Genomic DNA, 18,411 nt, shown 5'->3' on the forward strand with positions numbered 1-18,411 from the left:
TTCTCGTCAAATTTGACCGAGTTAATACAGGTCTACCTTGACACTGCGGACCGGTGAGTAAAAACAGCTGCGCGCACTAGAAGCTGATGCATTTAAAAACTTTAATTTGAACTGTCAATTCTATTAATCTGAGGAAAAGCAAAAATTTAATAATTTTCATTAAATTACCATTTGTATATACAAAAGAAGCGGCGCAATAGCAAAGTCGTGCTGCTCAAAAGTTTGTGTGATAATAAGGTATAAGTAATAGTACGAATACTACTATTGTGGTAATACTTAAAAACAATCAATCAATAAATATCTGATTTGATTCATCTATAAACATATTTATTTAATTGCTGTTCCCAGTTGAGACATACATTCTTTTCGGGGAAGTGCACGATCCTTAGATTAAACTCAAAAAGCAACGCAGAAGGAAGCAGGAACACTTTTCACCATTACTAAACAGTGCAGAACCATTTATTTCTTGTCCAAACTGATATCTCAGAACAGCAAACTAATCTACTATTTTGGGAAATTCTGCTTTCGATATTTACCCTCACAGAAGTGATTTCTATCAACCACCAGGGTGTGCTCATCTATCCGATAAAAACGCCAGCAATATCGAAACAGACATTATCGGAACATTTATCAACCAAAATATTCTGATTCAATATTTCAAATGATGCGATGCAATTGAGAATTCAATGATTTGGGTTTTATAAAAGCATGAAACGGCTTTTCAAACACGCCAGGCAAAACAATTGTGTGAGTTGGTGTGTGTGCGCGCGTGGATGTATAAATAATTAAGCAACTACATACATACATACAGTAACTAAGGAAGAAAAAGAAAAACACGACACGGCTGACAAGTAATAACTACCGCTACTAGGAGGAAAAGTCAAATCAGTACAAAGGTTGTTCTAAATAACGTCATCAGAAGTATCTCATTAGGGCTTTTGCGTCACCCAATATGCCGACATTAAGATTCTGACTGTTGGTATTTTTTGTTCAATTACCAAACTTAGACTTGACTTTCTCATTAAAGTGATATCAATTTAATAACTAGAATCATCCGTGGAATACTTTGAGAATGAAAAATTATCAATAAATTGTTTGATTCAAAAGTATGAATAGCAGCAAAATGTGGACAATAAAAATAGTAGAATCAGGGTTTTTTAATCAAACAAACAATCAAAAGTGAGTGGAATGGGATGCGGGTCAGTTTCACAACTAGCAGATTGACAATCACTACTAGAGCGTGCTGTCATCTTTTTCAACCGGCACATATAAAATTTTGAATATTGAGCGGCGTGCGCTTTGGTAGAGGTGTGGGGGTTCGAGTAAGTTGAGAATGTTCTCTTGCGTATCTCTATGTTAACAACGGTTCCTGTTGTATAGTAATATTGTCCTGTTGTCGTCAGTGGTGTCTAGATGAATTATAGCAATAAGTTGAGGTCAGAGTGGCTATGCCCACAGTAGTGCCCATCATCAGACATCCACCACCATCTTCTTGTGCACGTCCATAGTTCCTACGACGGCACAGAACTCTTCATAAGAGATGCGACCATCACCGTCCGTGTCCGCGTGGAAGATGGTCTTGTCCACTATCTGCTGAAGCTGCGTATCCTTTAGGTTGTTTCCAACCATCATCTTCAGCACCTTCAACACACGCATTTTAACAATTCCGAATAATAACAGAAAAATAATTTTGAGCGAGCAATTTAACAGAGCGTGCGGGCATGAAACTGAACAATTAGCCAGTTTTTTTTTCTTTGAGCCTCAGTAAAATTTTGTTTTTGCATCTACAAAGTAAAATGCATATGCAGCTGATCAATAGGTCACCCTCAAGAAATAAATAAAAGGAAAGGAAACGACATAGCTACAAATTTCAAAGCTTATCACTTGTCATTAGATCCGTTCAGATATCCTCCAGAAGTTAAACGCTATCAGTCGTTCATAAGCAGCTAAGGATTGTTTAGCTGTTGTGTTTCTATTTTTTTTTCAAATTGATAAAAGCGCATCAAATGTGGGATGTAGATCAAGCTTGGCGGAGCGATTAAAAAACAATCGAAACGTTGAAAATGTGAAAAAACGTAGATTTCCTTTTGTGATCTATAATTTATACGAAAAAAGGTCACGAGTATACTTTATCTCAATTAGTGCGTATCTATCTTTCATCGATTGTCTTAATAATAATTAATTTTTATTATTCCCCACATTTCAGACTATTCTTTCTATGAGCAGCATTGCTCTTTTTTGGTGACTATAGTCACTTTTTTGCGTCTGAAATTTTCACGTGGTACTATCATTGCAGCCAACATTGGTCAGGCTATGGTCAACATGAAGCTATGGTTAAGTAAGAGCTCATCCTCACACAGACAGCTTCCCGGAGGCAGGGGATTGAACTCTTAATCATTGGCATGTGAATCACACACCTTACCTCTCGGCTATCACGCCATTTTCAAACATGAAGCTTACACAAAAACAGATAAGAAAATGAAAAAAATTTTCGAAACGTTTGTTCAACTTCATAAGATATTGTCATTTTTTTCCTGGACATAAATTTTCACATCGCCATGCAATTGCGGCCAAAAAATGGCTGTCAACATTAATAGAAGCAAAACAAAAAATGGCTGTCAACATTAATAGAAGCAAAGTCTCGGCAGAAAACGTACACTATCTGAAAAAACCGAAGCCGAAGGCTGATGAAAACTTATATAAAACTGATGCATTGATTTAAATGTCATCAATCTCAGTTAGGCAACATAACAATAGACTCTTCTTGCGACATGTAATTGACGCTAAAATTTGTAACTTAACGCTTATATTGAAAAAAGTTGAATGTTAAATCTCTAAAAACATTAAAATCAAAATCCGTTCGTGGTCTATCACCTCTGTCGACTAATTTTAAATGAACCTATCGATACGGCTCACCTCAAAAAATGGCAAAATATGCTTAAAAATGGGCAAAAAGAGCCGCAAAACTAAGCTTTAATTTTGAAAAGCTTTTATCCAAGAACGGATAGAAAACAGATAATCGCCAACTATTGAGTTGTTCTTCAATATTGGAAGGTCAGTCATTTAAACAGAAAAACCAAATAACAAAATAACCAACAAAATAAACAGACCGAATAACGTCCGACGCTAATTACAATATAGTACAAACTAAGCCACTATTAAAGTCCAATATTCCAAAATAGAGGTAAACGTTCGACAAGAAAGTCATAATTCATGAACACACTTGCTTCAGCTTGAAAAAACCTGTGCATTACACCAATACTCTTCAAGTCGTAAAAAGACAAACGTTAACAATATTTTCTTGAAACTTCGTTCAGTAAAAAATGAATCGTAGCGGAAAGTCGAGACTTAAAAACACTACAAATCTCTTTCAATACTAAAATTTGAGATAGCTGAGATTGGTGCCAATAGGGAAAAACCAAAAAGTAACAGAAAGAAACTGAAAAAACAGTGAAAAATTGCGAAAAAATCACGAGAAACAACACTTTAGAAACACGCTTCTGAAGAGAGAAACTAACAAGACCAATTTTGAATGAAGGCAAACAGGATGTTAATGATTATTTAAGAAAAAGCAATTGTAAAACTATATACTGAAGACGCTGGAATCGAGTTTCGAAGTAACGCAAGGACTATTTGAAAACTATATTTCCCACTATCTTCTAACTTTCAAGCTAGGCTCACTTTTTTCTTCACACAACGTTCAACACTCTTTCGATTTACATCATATCGTAGACTAACATGTAGGACAATTTTAAAGCTATCTGCAATTAGACTTATGATCCACAAAAGAATGCAAAGAGTTCCTCTTTTTAAAAAGTTGATGAGGCAACTTCCGTCCAAATTCTGGTCCAAATTTTTGCTTGCTTTAACTCTTTTCCTGCTCTTTTACCTTGTGAGAATTTAGTATTCAATCTAATTGAGCGATGTCCTAGCTGGTTGTTTTTGTCAACTTTTATGGGAAGAACTGCAAAATATTCTAAGCGTTTATTTCAAATTCCAAAAAAAATTCATTTGACAAAACAGACAAATTTTTCTGAGGTTTGAAGTCCATTTTGTTTGTTTTGAATGAAAACTTCATCGCAATCATAACTCTCCAAAAAAGTTTTTAGAACAAAGTTTTGCTTGAGTTTACGTCAAGCCGACATTTTCGCTTAACTACTGATAATTCAAACCTTATTAAATCAGCTTAGTCCTCTTTGCAGCTAATTCTTTTTAGGTTGTCATTATGTCATTATGAGTGAAAAAATTGGCTTAGGTGAGGGAGGAACTATATACTCAAATGGGGGTTTTAGAATCCAAGAATTGGATTGTATTGGTGCTGTCTTTTTTACGACTCGAGGAGAAGAATTGTTGGAACGTTTTTATCAATAACTTTTTGGACTGTATTTAATACAGGACGTAAAAGTCAATGACGCACGTGGAAACTAAATGTTTAGGTCAAATTCCTGAACGAATTGAAGATCAAAGAGAAGAGAGAGTGATTTGCAGATCATGCTGCGTTTTTGAGAGATAGAGAAAAAGTAGGTGCAAAAACTTTTGCCAAGCGAGCGAAATATTTCGGTCACGTGAGGCTTTTTCGCAACAGCATTTTATTTCTAACTGTACTTGTTCGGGTGAAATGGTTGCTCTACATCATATTAAGAAGTATTTGTTTGTTTAGGAGCATCTTTGAAAATCTCAATCATGTATGCTATTTTTTGTGATTTCGCTGTTCTGGACGTTTTAAGCGTTTTTTGTGCTTTTTTCTATTTTAGCGTCCGCAGCATTTTTTTGTTGCAATTAGTATTCTTGTGGGATTACAAGCATCTTTATTTTTGTTTTTTAAATCATTTTTAATCAAAAGCGTAAATTTTTGCAAAATTTGTCTGTTTCTAAAATATTTTTTAGCCTAATTACGGTTTTTTCTGCCGTTTTTATATTCAATTGTTTAATACAAGGTTGGTTTCAGGGTTATTGTTTCCAAGCGAAAACATAACCGATAAACGTTGGAAGAATTGCTGTCGAACGACTAGTGGGAGCTCTAATGAATTGCAGCCTGCTTCAGTCGGGGGGATTTGGGAGCCTAAATGGGACTAAGAAGTTCAATAATGGGCTTCAAATAACCACATTAGAGATTAACATACACCACTGTTAAGATTTAAAGTAAAAAATTACACCAGTTTCGGCGCACTTTTCATTTGACTTTTAGTATTAAATTGCCGCCAATTGAGTTCAGCTGCTTGAAATTGTGATCGAGAGAGAATTTTAGATCACGCGAAACGCAAAAAGTCAAGGGCGTAAAAGTCATTCAAAAAGTCAAGATTGTGAAGCGAAAATTTTGCATAAAAAAGAAACACGTTTACAATAATTGATATGAACTTCGTTCAAGAGCAATTAAACAATTAGAAGTTTGACAGCACAGTTTTTTTAAACAAAAAATCAATTCTGCAGGTTAAGTAGTTTTTGCTTCCCTCTCAATGTTTTAAGTGATTTCCAGTGCTTTTGGGCGTCGGGTAAGTGCTCAGCGAATAAACATAAACTAATTCCTTAAGTTTGGAAACATCTGCTGATACTCTACAAATTTTAGAGAACATTTTCAAAATATTTCACAGGTCTCTTTGATTTTGTCCTTCAGTTTTTTTTTCTTTTTCACAAGGTTCTTCTTGTTATGTTCTTATTTCCCTCTCTCATCTTCTCGGCCCAGTATTTTAGCGGTATTTTTTATTCTCCTCTGGGGCTAGAATACCTCCTCTAAGGTCTGATAAAAGGGTACTGCATAGCTTTATTGGCCAGATAATTGTTATCAACATTATAACATCACAAAATTTACAGAGTCTACAATTGTTACAGAGCATTTTCAAAATATTTCAAAGATTGCTTTGATTTTGTCCTTTAGTTTTATGCCTTTTTTGCCCCGTTTTTCTCCATTTTCGAGATGCATCGCTTGTTGTGTTTTTAATTGCCTACCTCATCTTCTCGGGCCGCTAATTTAGCGGCCCCTTTATTACTTCAAATATAAATAACCCTTTACCTTATTTCACAGCTTGTTCAACAATTTCAATGAAATCTTTTTGAGTTCTCTAGGCTAGTTTTATTCTTCGCCCATTCTTCTCACGGTGCTCTTAAACAGCAGTTACTCAAAAAAGCAACGTAAAATGAACGGAAGCAATATCGAAAAACGAAATCCAAAATAAAAAAGGGATAAACCCTTATATCCCAATTTCAGATGCCTGATGCTTGAACTTAGTTCCCACAAGTCTTAGTTACAATCTCTAATGCTTATTGGTTTTTATACTAGTCTCTGTATCCCAAAATTAGAAAACAGGAGTAAGAATAAGTACGGGCAATCTGTTATCAAAGTTTGTTATTAGAGTCGACACTTGTAGTGAGTCGCCAAGAATATAATTTCACAATTTATCTAAATTGTTTCCTCTATTCGTTTTTATTTTAAATTATGTCCCATAATGGAGTGAAGAGTTTTGCTAGTATACTTAGTGGTTGGCTTGGCTTGTGCGTAAAGCTAAGTTATCATTCGAGTCGACTCCGAAGTCTTCTGGCTATGTTTTTTTTGTAAGATGTTTTCACACACTTTTCATGATTTTGATCTTTCTAAATAGGATAGAAAAGTAAAAACCAGAGGGTATTAAATTTCATTAGAGGTAGAAAGCCGGACTTCAGGTGCTCAGAATGCCTTAAATCCAGGTTAAAAAGTCCTTTTTAAGAGTTTTTGAGCCCAAAATGGTACAGTATTCACAATTTTCTACTGTCATTTGTTATAAGTCTTGATTTGACGTTTGTTAAACTTGAGAGGTCCTTTGCAAGATATATTTACTTGTTATGGCCATTTTATGAGCTATATAACTTGGTAATGCAACCGAACACGAAAAATGAAACAAATTTTTGCAATCTGCTAGTTTTTGGGCCAAGAAAACTCCTCTAAGGTCTGATAATATGTTACTGCTAAGTTTTTAGTGGCAAGAGAATTGTTATCAACATTTAAATACCACAAAATTTGCCAATTTTTTCATAAAATTTGCAATTTTCTTCAAGAAATTAAAAAATTGTCTTCTGTTCAGTTTTTCTATCGGCGGCTATGTAACCTCCTCTAGATATTAATAGTATGTTACAGCATAGTTGCTAGGGTCAATGGAAAGACAATCGAACTTTTTATCACGAATTCTTGCATTTTTCAAACTTTCTTAAAATGATTATCAAGTTCCGTGTCTCGATCTTTATGCGCCAGTGAAAAACTTTTAGGCTCTTAATTCGTTGGTTGGATATTTTCTAATCACAATGAAATGGTTCTGAAGACATATATATAACGAATTTTAGCAACATTTCAAAAAAATTCGCAGTTTTTAAATTTTTGAAAATTTTTTAAATCATTTTTGATCTTATAGAGTTTATCGCTCTTCAAGGGCCAATGCAACTTTTTTAGGTGTTGCATATGGTTTGCTGGACAAATACGAGAGACAAAAAATGGTCGTAAAAAATTTAAAATTGAGAATTTTACGAAACATTAAATTGTGCAGCTTTTTTAAAAAAAAAGTATTTGTCAATTTCTCGAGTTTTTCTATCTTTATCGTCCAATAAACCGATTTCAATACTTATGCATGGGTTAACAGTTGCATTTTAAAGGATCGATTTTGGCATTCAGGTCTAAATCTTCAATAGTTGTTTCAGTGATTCTTTTTTGTTTAGTTTGTTTATTTTAGTCTTTCCGAACTTCTAAGACGTAGGGTATTTCTGTCAGGCATTGTCCAAATGATCTGCTGGCCAGCTACAGTATTTCTATGCTTTGAATTCAATTATTCGGATTGTACTTCAGTAATTGCTCCTCTGTTTTTCTTGTTCAGTCAATTTTCGCCGATCGATATCTTAGAGGATTGAGTGGTATCGTTAGAAAGCCCGTCCGGCGTAGAACATATAAAACAATTTTTTTAAATTAAAATTTATCTCCACAGAGTTATCGAGGTTTAAAATTTTCCGTGTTCACATTTTCCGTATAGAAAAGCAATTTTCTTTGCCAATTTTGCTTAAAAAAAGTTGAAGTTTGTAAAAATATATTAACGAAAGTTAGGTAACGGTATTGTTGGTTTTACCTCTAAAAATAAAAAAAATGTTGTTTCAATTTTTTGGCTAAAACTTTTTCAAAACTCAGCCTTTTCATCAAAAATGGCATGAAACAGGCTTCTTTAGCCAACTTTCTTTAAATTTGCCGGACTAACACACCGGCCACGAGTTTTCACAAAAAATTATTTACTGGACATTTTTCAATCATTGATTTTCTTTTTCTGTCTTGTCACAATATTGACAGGTCCGATATCACACTATTGGCGCCTTTTGGGTACTTTTGAACATGGGGTACTTTTGAACACATCAGTTTTTCGATGAATAGATTTATGATACCCTCTTCTAGCGAGATTAATTGAAATTTATATTTGTCTTTAATTGTCGTTCTTTTTGTGGTCGTATGATAGATTTTGGATAAATGCAGGTCTTAACGGTTGAATTAATGATCTCGGTTGATAGCTAAAGTTTTTCATAATCAAATGTTTTTAAAAAATACAGACGAATTTTTAAATGCTCCTTTTTGTCTACTATTTACCTAGTCTCAAAGATGAAAGTTCGGATATCAAAACACTGGCGTTAAAATAGGCAAAAATTGGAAATATTTAAGGTTTTTAGCACACTACTTATTGTTCTAACGGCTTCTATACCTGTTTTTCGCAAAAAAAATAACTTCATTTTTGATTGTTTGCTCCTTTTACTTTGACTTGTATATTTATCGCTTTTTTCGCAGACGTATGAAATATTCGGAACAATGACAGATCTATTGTTTTTTTGAAAAACAAAAGAACCTAATTATTGATTTCAATTGACAGCGATTGTTTTAATGACTGAAATTAATTGTTTTCGACAAATGTTTTTCTCACCTTTTCCCTCTTCATTTTTTACTACTTGTTAACTCGTCGCATTATTCAAACATCACATATCTGATTATTGGCGTGTTCAATAAAGTTTTCTGGCAAAATTTGAATTTTTGTTTTACGACACATTCTTTATAATGACAGGTCTCAATTTCGTCATTTTGGGGTTTGAATAAACATTACTAACATATTTAAAGATTTCAATTGATATCTAATAGTTTTTATTAAGTATTTTTTTCAAAAAACACGTTTTTTTGACGTTCGCCCTCTTTATTCTTTTTTGTCTACTTGTAACCGAGACCCATTAAGGATTTTTCTACTGACGTATAAATTATTTTTGTTTAGTGCAGGTTTTTTTTTTACTCTTGTTCGTTTTCGTTGTCATGTAATGTATACTTTTTCAAAAGACGTTGAGTTTCGGATGTAAATGTTTGTTGTTAATTGATTTTTTGTTTGTCTTGTCTCGTAGTCTTAATAATGACAGCTCTAGTCGACCCTCTATTTTATTTTCTAATAATTGGCATTGTTCATTTTACAAAGTGACCTGAGTTGGAAGCAATTTACTTTCATACACCAAATACTTTCGAAACAAAAATTGAATTTTGGACAGTTTTCTATCTCTTCATCATTTGGTAGCCAAAATTGTGGACGAGCGGGGTCGGAACATCATGTGCTAACACATATTACCAAGCCTCCTTGTTTAGTTCTTTGCATATGAGCCCTTTGCTTCAATGCTGCGTAGCTTCAAATTGAAGATATCAAAAAACGGCAGTTTTCTAAAAATTTTAAATGATTCTAATTTTTTTTGTCCAGATTTGATAGTAGACATTGTACGATCTGTCACGATTTGATTTTTTTTGAGCAACTTACGTAATTCTGTTTTTAATAACAGCATTTTTGAGGGGGGGACACCGTCGTCAATAATTTTCCAAGTTAGCCAAATATAATTTAGTAATTTTAGTTACTGTTGTTCTTAAATTGGTGTTCGTAAACTGTCGTTAAAAACTCTTTTAAGCATCTCATTTTTGCAATATCAAATGACTTCCTCATATTGTCTCAGTGTTATATGTTATCTCATGCTATATCTCATTGTTTTGAAATGTTTCAGTTAGAAAAATGACCTTCAGTTGGAGAAAAGCTTCTGAGGAACTTTAATTTTTAAAGTTAGCTGCCTAATTCAAAACCAATAATCATTGATCAGTTTTCCGACATTATTGAATAGAATCTCTCGATTACGAGAGATTGAATATAATCTTTCATTATTTGATCTGAGATATTTTTATTCTTTTTTGGTGCCCCCACCCAAAGAAACGGTTAACAAATGAACAAACAAACGAGATATTATTGCTATTGAAGACCCTACATGTTAGACTGAAATTCCAGAAACTCGAAGATTGCGCGTCTGCACAAAATGCGTTGCTGGCATAAATCAAACACATTTTTTAATGTGGAAACAATCTTAGATACTCCACTTTCAGCCAGAAATTTTACAACAGTTGAATTTTCAAAACAAATACTCAACGAAAAGCGGATAAAAATTAACCAAACGAGAATAATCGAGTTATTCCCAGTAATTCAACTTTGAACAAGAGGCTTTGAGATTTCGGGAGCATATATGGTCACCGAATAAATCTCGAATTATTTATCTATATATCTGGAAAATGGGGCAGTAGATGACAAGACGTCACAATTTTTGAGGAACGCTTTCTAACGTTCTAAGGCACATTATTACAATTATTGCTTCAGACTTCTGAGAGCAATTAACAACTGGCAACAAGAGAAAAGAAACTACAACTTGCTCCCGACAAAACTTGAATTTTTTTGACATCGAATTTTAAGCCCAGCCACCCCCCCCCCCCCCCCCACCCCACCCCCGGCAGAAAAATAGATCCATTCCTATTCTAACAATTCGTAATTTTAGTATAATGTTAGTATTTATAAGTTGCCCATTACTTCGCTAAGTATTTAGTTCGCTTCAAGAAATAGAATTAAATTTTAATAGTTGCTTACTTAATTCGTTTAAAAAAACAACTAACCTGAAAGAGTTCACCGTTGGAAATGTAACCATCCTTGTCCATGTCGTAAATTTTGAAAGCAAATCTTAATTTTGAGTCTTTGTCACCTGAAACACAATAATTTCTGAACAGAGGTCCTTAATCAAACGTCTGTACGTAGCACCAGCATTGATCCTTATATCAATACTGGGGAGAAACCCTGGATAGAGAAAATGCAATCAACTTTATAGAAATACAAACCTTTGACGCTAAATTGTGAGATTCCTTCAATGAACTCTTTAAAATCAATCTCCCCATTTCCGTCTACATCAAGAATATCTATGACCCTCTGCACTAGCGGATTCTGCTGCAACTCCGGCAAGGACATGAACTCATCTACGGATAGTGAACCAGAATTATCCAGATCCAGCTTTTTAAACCTCTTTCCGAGACGTTTGATTTCCTCGGCGTCAAACGTAGAGCACAATTCCATCGGCAAAGAGCTTTCGTTTCCCATTTTGAGGTAATGTTGTGATCTAGTAACAAGTTGAGATGGCAGTACTACGCTACAGGTACCAACTGATCCACTGCCGTAAACTTCAGATGACGAATGGTACTTATTCCGCTCCTGCTGTTGATTATGAACAGCCTTCTGTTCTTCTTTGTACCGTACAGAATATGGTTCAACTTGAGCGTAAGACTCCGATTTTCCGGCCGAACTTGCAGTAACTGTTTTAGTGGCGTCTTTAGATTCAACAGATTGCACAGACGAAACTTTCACTTTAACTTGCTGGGAATCAGCCGATTTAGGAACTGTTGTTACTGCTCCTGCTGTTAATGTATAGCTCTTCCTATATAATTCTCTGCCGCCAACACTACTTTGCACTCCTTCACTTTGCTTACTCCCACACGTTACGTCTGCAAACGAACAATGCGGCTCGTCTGATTGCGCAATACGATGATCAGACTCTTTGTTATGACTACTGTGTGACTTTGAGTCGTTGGTCACGTTGGTTGCTGAAGTAGTACTGCTAGAGCTCTTGCTATATTTAGGCACCGAAACCGGATATCTAGAGGTCACACTATCAAGATCTCTATCTAAAAAGACCAACAAACAAATAAGCATTCTGGTGAAATAATTACAAAAATATTATGTTTCAGTCCATGGCTATATCACTCGTAGTTACATTAACTTCTATTTTCAACATTTATCGTTTATTTTGTTGAGTAAGTAACTCACTAACCGTTTTTAACGGGTTTGTCCATCCTGAAATCAGCCACACAGGCAAATGAGAAAAACTTGAAAAATATTCAGAATCACGCGGCTTGCAATTGAGCGCAATTTCAATCAAATATCAGCCTTCAAGCATGGGGTGCGTGCGACAAGGATAATAAAAGAGTGGATTAATTCAAGCAGCCCAGTAAAACTGCAGCGGGGTCAAGAATTAACTGGCATTACACTTTGCGGAGAGCGATGGATGGCCGGAGGTAAAATAGGGCATATCATGTCGGATGCGAAGGGAAGCTGTAACAGGCTCATTAGCTAATTCAACTGAATTAATGCCCAATGATAGACACAAAACCTGGGGGGTAGTCTTAACACGCAATTATTTTAATCCCCCTCCTCCTCGGCAAAACTACTGCTGCTGTCTTTCTTATCCTCACACCACACTCAACAGCAGTAGCACCACCACCACCGCCACCAGTAGTAGTAGTAGAAGTAATGGCAGTGGCACTAGTTTCTTCTCTATCAAATAAGGCAGGAAGAAGGCAGGCAGGAACAGTGGCTGTTAAAGAAGCGAGAGCAGAAACAGTAGCGCTAATCACCTTCATAGCCATCTAAATATATCTAACAATCTATATATCTACCTCTTATTATCTATCCATCCATCCACTAATCCGTCTAGTGCTGCTGTCCCCCTTAGTAACAGGGAACCAATCCTAGCCAATGTATTGACTATTGCTACACTCTTACCACCGCCACCACCATCATAATCATTATTGCTTCTACTACTGCGTTCCTGTTTCTCTCAACTTGAATCGATAGCTTTTTGACACAGATAAAGGAAACAATTACCGTCCGATGCCAATAAAGCTGCATTGTCTAAGACAGGCATAGCAGCAGCTAGTGCCCAAACAGAAGGAATAGAGAGGTTCCGCTGCAAAAAGTTGAAAATCAAATCTACCCTCAATTGATCTATCTACGTTTCAAATTTCCCTCAAAGCAAAGAAAAATCCACAAATTTAAGCGCCTCAGATGGAAATTGAAACGCCAAGCTAATTAGCAAATTCTCAACGTATTCTAAATATTTTCTGCAGATTAAACCAGCAAAGAAGGACTGATATTCAAAATTGGTCATTATCCTGATTGCTTAACCATTCAAGCAATCAGTGCATAAAACAATCCGCGAAGCATTCACTCGCTAATATCTCAACAGAGAACATTTTGAAGCAACAATGTTAAATAACCCAAATCATAACATGAGTTGTAGAGTACACGGAAGATCGGTACTGTGTTTACGCAATAAATTCCAACCAGTCAGATCTCAAATACCACATTAAAAGTTGAGACATTAGAGATTGCTAACGATTAGAGGTTAACTTAGAGTCTGGATTCGAAATTTAATGGTACACTGCCGCCGAAGATTGAACGCAAATGCATTAAGGTTTGCTGGGGGGGGGGAGGTGTCTTTAGGTTGGATAGAGGGAGAGACTGTTATGCGAAAACTTCTCACAATAACCTTTTAACCTTTAATTTTACCGGCACTTCATAATTAATATATTTAAGTATGTAAGCTCCTGTTAAGGTCCAATGTCCGCAAACTTGTTTCACTGAAAAAACTCATATTGAACAGAAATAAAGAAGAATACCTGCCTAAGGAAACTATAGGAAGTATTTTAAAAAAATGATAAATAGAGGTTTAGTTCGGGGATTCGGTGTCGGGCCGGGTGTAGTTAGTAGGTAGAGCGAAAGGGAAATGGGGAAAGGGAGGTAGCTAGGTTTGGGGGTAGGTAGATTAGCGTGAGGTGGTTTTAGGCGGGGTTAGGGAGCAGTTGGGGGAGGTCGAGGTGGGTGAGTTAGAGGTGGGAGGGGATGAGTTGGTGGTGAGTGGAGGCGGGGTGCTGCTGAGATAGAACGTGGTGTCTGTAATTTGGATACCGAGGGGGATTGTTATGGGGACAAAACTCATCAAAATCAAGGTTCGACCCTATGTATTAGTAACTAAGCTACAGTTAAAGTCCAATGTTCGAAAAATAAAGTCAAAAGATCATTAAGAAAAAATTCGCTTCAGCTAAAAAAAAACTGGAAGACCAATACTCCTCTCTTCGAGTCGTACCGACCTGAAGAAAGGCAATAGTCTTCTTCCAGTCGTAAAACATGTAGAATGCCAATACTCCTCCAAGAGTCAAAAAGGACACACGCGTACAACAATTGTATTAGACTTTGTTTGATAGAAGCTAAAAATAACGAGAGATTATTTGTTTTGACAATTTTCACCCTGAACCATCGAGTTCATATTAAACATAAAATTTCCTCTAGTCTATCCAATATTTAAAAACGTTACTAGGGTAAAGGCACTCAAGAAAGAAAGAAAGAAAGAAAGAAAGAAAGAAAGAAAAAATTTCTCCAAATATTAGACAGCAAATTAAATCAATTTAATTAAAACATTTACTTAATCATATAACATAACAACAAAACGTATCTCGGAGAGGACAGATAGACGGGGTTATTAAACCCACCTAGTATCTGCCCTGGCTAAAGTTAAATAGTTACAGTTAAATATTTAACATTCCATGACCAGGTCTATCTACGTTTCAAATTTCCCTCAAAGCAAAGAAAAATCCACAAATTTAAGCGCCTCAGATGGAAATTGAAACGCCAAGCTAATTAGCAAATTCTCAACGTATTCTAAATATTTTCTGCAGATTAAACCAGCAAAGAAGGACTGATATTCAAAATTGGTCATTATCCTGATTGCTTAACCATTCAAGCAATCAGTGCATAAAACAATCCGCGAAGCATTCACTCGCTAATATCTCAACAGAGAACATTTTGAAGCAACAATGTTAAATAACCCAAATCATAACATGAGTTGTAGAGTACACGGAAGATCGGTACTGTATTTACGCAATAAATTCCAACCAGTCAGATCTCAAATACCACATTAAAAGTTGAGACATTAGAGATTGCTAACGACTAGAGGTTAACTTAGAGTCTGGATTCGAATTTTAATGGTACACTGCCGCCGAAGATTGAACGCAAATGCATTAAGGTTTGCTGGGGGGAGGTGTCTTTAGGTTGGATAGAGGGAGAGACTGTTATGCGAAAACTTCTCACAATAACCTTTTAACCTTTAATTTTACCGGCACTTCATAATTAATATATTTAAGTATGTAAGCTCCTGTTAAGGTCCAATGTCCGCAAACTTGTTTCACTAAAAAAACTCATATTGAACAGAAATAAAGAAGAATACCTGCCTAAGGAAACTATAGGAAGTATTTTAAAAAAATGATAAATAGAGGTTTAGTTCGGGGATTCGGTGTCGGGCCGGGTGTAGTTAGTAGGTAGAGCGAAAGGGAAATGGGGAAAGGGAGGTAGCTAGGTTTGGGGGTAGGTAGATTAGCGTGAGGTGGTTTTAGGCGGGGTTAGGGAGCAGTTGGGGGAGGTCGAGGTGGGTGAGTTAGAGGTGGGAGGGGATGAGTTGGTGGTGAGTGGAGGCGGGGTGCTGGTGAGATAGAACGTGGTGTCTGTAATTTGGATACCGAGGGGGATTGTTATGGGGACAAAACTCATCAAAATCAAGGTTCGACCCTATGTATTAGTAACTAAGCTACAGTTAAAGTCCAATGTTCGAAAAATAAAGTCAAAAGATCATTAAGAAAAAATTCGCTTCAGCTAAAAAAAAAACTGGAAGACCAATACTCCTCTCTTCGAGTCGTACCGACCTGAAGAAAGGCAATAGTCTTCTTCCAGTCGTAAAACATGTAGAATGCCAATACTCCTCCAAGAGTCAAAAAGGACACACGCGTACAACAATTGTATTAGACTTTGTTTGATAGAAGCTAAAAATAACGAGAGATTATTTGTTTTGACAATTTTCACCCTGAACCATCGAGTTCATATTAAACATAAAATTTCCTCTAGTCTATCCAATATTTAAAAACGTTACTAGGGTAAAGGCACTCAAGAAAGAAAGAAAGAAAGAAAGAAAGAAAGAAAGAAAGAAAAAATTTCTCCAAATATTAGACAGCAAATTAAATCAATTTAATTAAAACATTTACTTAATCATATAACATAACAACAAAACGTATCTCGGAGAGGACAGATAGACGGGGTTATTAAACCCAACTAGTATCTGCCCTGGCTAAAGTTAAATAGTTACAGTTAAATATTTAACATTCCATGACCAGGTCTATCTACGTTTCAAATTTCCCTCAAAGCAAAGAAAAATCCACAAATTTAAGCGCCTCAGATGGAAATTGAAACGCCAAGCTAATTAGCAAATTCTCAACGTATTCTAAATATTTTCTGCAGATTAAACCAGCAAAGAAGGACTGATATTCAAAATTGGTCATTATCCTGATTGCTTAACCATTCAAGCAATCAGTGCATAAAACAATCCGCGAAGCATTCACTCGCTAATATCTCAACAGAGAACATTTTGAAGCAACAATGTTAAATAACCCAAATCATAACATGAGTTGTAGAGTACACGGAAGATCGGTACTGTATTTACGCAATAAATTCCAACCAGTCAGATCTCAAATACCACATTAAAAGTTGAGACATTAGAGATTGCTAACGACTAGAGGTTAACTTAGAGTCTGGATTCGAATTTTGATGGTACACTGCCGCCGAAGATTGAACGCAAATGCATTAAGGTTTGCTGGGGGGAGGTGTCTTTAGGTTGGATAGAGGGAGAGACTGTTATGCGAAAACTTCTCACAATAACCTTTTAACCTTTAATTTTACGGGCACTTCATAATTAATATATTTAAGTATGTAAGCTCCTGTTAAGGTCCAATGTCCGCAAACTTGTTTCACTAAAAAAACTCATATTGAACAGAAATAAAGAAGAATACCTGCCTAAGGAAACTATAGGAAGTATTTTAAAAAAATGATAAATAGAGGTTTAGTTCGGGGATTCGGTGTCGGGCCGGGTGTAGTTAGTAGGTAGAGCGAAAGGGAAATGGGGAAAGGGAGGTAGCTAGGTTTGGGGGTAGGTAGATTAGCGTGAGGTGGTTTTAGGCGGGGCTAGGGAGCAGTTGGGGGAGGTCGAGGTGGGTGAGTTAGAGGTGGGAGGGGATGAGTTGGTGGTGAGTGGAGGCGGGGTGCTGGTGAGATAGAACGTGGTGTCTGTAATTTGGATACCGAGGGGGATTGTTATGGGGACAAAACTCATCAAAATCAAGGTTCGACCCTATGTATTAGTAACTAAGCTACAGTTAAAGTCCAATGTTCGAAAAATAAAGTCAAAAGATCATTAAGAAAAAATTCGCTTCAGCTAAAAAAAAAACTGGAAGACCAATACTCCTCTCTTCGAGTCGTACCGATCTGAAGAAAGGCAATAGTCTTCTTCCAGTCGTAAAATATGTAGAATGCCAATACTCCTCCAAGAGTCAAAAAGGACACACGCGTACAACAATTGTATTAGACTTTGTTTGATAGCAACTAAAAATAACGAGATTATTTGTTTTGACAATTTTCACCCTGAACCATCGAGTTCATATTAAACATAAAATTTCCTCTAGTCTATCCAATATTTAAAAACGTTACTAGGGTAAAGGCACACAAGAAAGAAAGAAAGAAAGAAAGAAAGAAAAAATTTCTCCAAATATTAGACAGCAAATTAAATCAATTTAATTAAAACATTTACTTAATCATATAACATAACAACAAAACGTATCTCAGAGAGGACAGATAGACGGGGTTATTAAACCCACCTAGTATCTGCCCTGGCTAAAGTTAAATAGTTACAGTTAAATATTTAACATTCCATGACCAGGTCACCGGTGCCAACGCCTAGGCAAACAAACCTCAGAACGCTGTCATAGAGACATGAACAAGGAACAATGCTTAATCGGAAGAACGACTAACACTGTGTCTTTGCCAACGAGAGAGACGTTGATTCCTAGCTACTATGTATTAAATAAAAAAAACATTTCTGCAGTTCGATTTTCTTCGTCGATTTTCTATGTGTAGACTTCGTTATTTTGCAAAAATAATACCATTTTTGAAGTAAGTGCCGGAACAATTTTTGACAGGAGTTCATGGAAAAAAAGAGAAAAAAAACATTTAAAAATATAGGATACTAGTTCCTCATTATTCAGCAAGTAACTTTCTTTGAATTTATGATAAAATTGCGATATTTTTTGCCAATTTTCGTCTTCAATATTTTGTGCTGGAACTTCATTCTTTCTCAGTATGTTAAATAACCTTGCACAACGATATGAAATAGAGGATCGCTCAAACTGCTTTTTAAAGGAGGGAATTTTTAGGTAATTTT

At 35.7% G+C, this 18,411-nt stretch overlaps 2 protein-coding genes across 3 annotated transcripts in view; one reads left to right on the forward strand and one right to left on the reverse strand.

The window, feature by feature from the left end:
• Positions 1 to 431, forward strand: part of LOC142358763 (ileal sodium/bile acid cotransporter-like) — a 40,845-nt gene extending 40,414 nt beyond the window's left edge. For both annotated transcript variants that reach the window (XM_075410338.1, XM_075410339.1), the window contains exon 7: positions 349 to 431. The gene's annotated coding sequence lies outside the window, so the exon portion shown is untranslated. The remainder of the gene's footprint in view (positions 1 to 348) is intronic.
• Positions 101 to 12,541, reverse strand: LOC142358764 (uncharacterized). The gene is made up of 4 exons (XM_075410340.1): positions 12,148 to 12,541; positions 11,165 to 12,001; positions 10,946 to 11,031; positions 101 to 1,641 (listed from the first exon to the last, which is right to left on the reverse strand). The coding sequence occupies exons 1-4, from the start codon at positions 12,167 to 12,169 to the stop codon at positions 1,471 to 1,473; spliced, it is 1,116 nt and encodes a 371-aa protein (XP_075266455.1). The 5' UTR covers positions 12,170 to 12,541; the 3' UTR covers positions 101 to 1,470.
• Between the last annotated feature and the right edge of the window lie 5,870 nt (positions 12,542 to 18,411).

Source organism: Convolutriloba macropyga, chromosome 2 (assembly GCF_964194025.1).
Source record: "Convolutriloba macropyga chromosome 2, txConMacr16.3, whole genome shotgun sequence".
Lineage (NCBI taxonomy): Eukaryota > Metazoa > Xenacoelomorpha > Acoela > Convolutidae > Convolutriloba > Convolutriloba macropyga.

Excerpts from the sequence above, each read along its gene's own strand:
- LOC142358764 (XM_075410340.1), bottom strand. The coding sequence starts at position 12,169 with ATGGACAAACCCGTTAAAAACG. Across the intron at positions 12,002-12,147 it reads GGACAAACCCGTTAAAAACG|ATAGAGATCTTGATAGTGTG; the intron begins GTTAGTGAGTTA and ends TGGTCTTTTTAG. Across the intron at positions 1,642-10,945 it reads CCAACGGTGAACTCTTTCAG|GTGCTGAAGATGATGGTTGG; the intron begins GTTAGTTGTTTT and ends CGTGTGTTGAAG.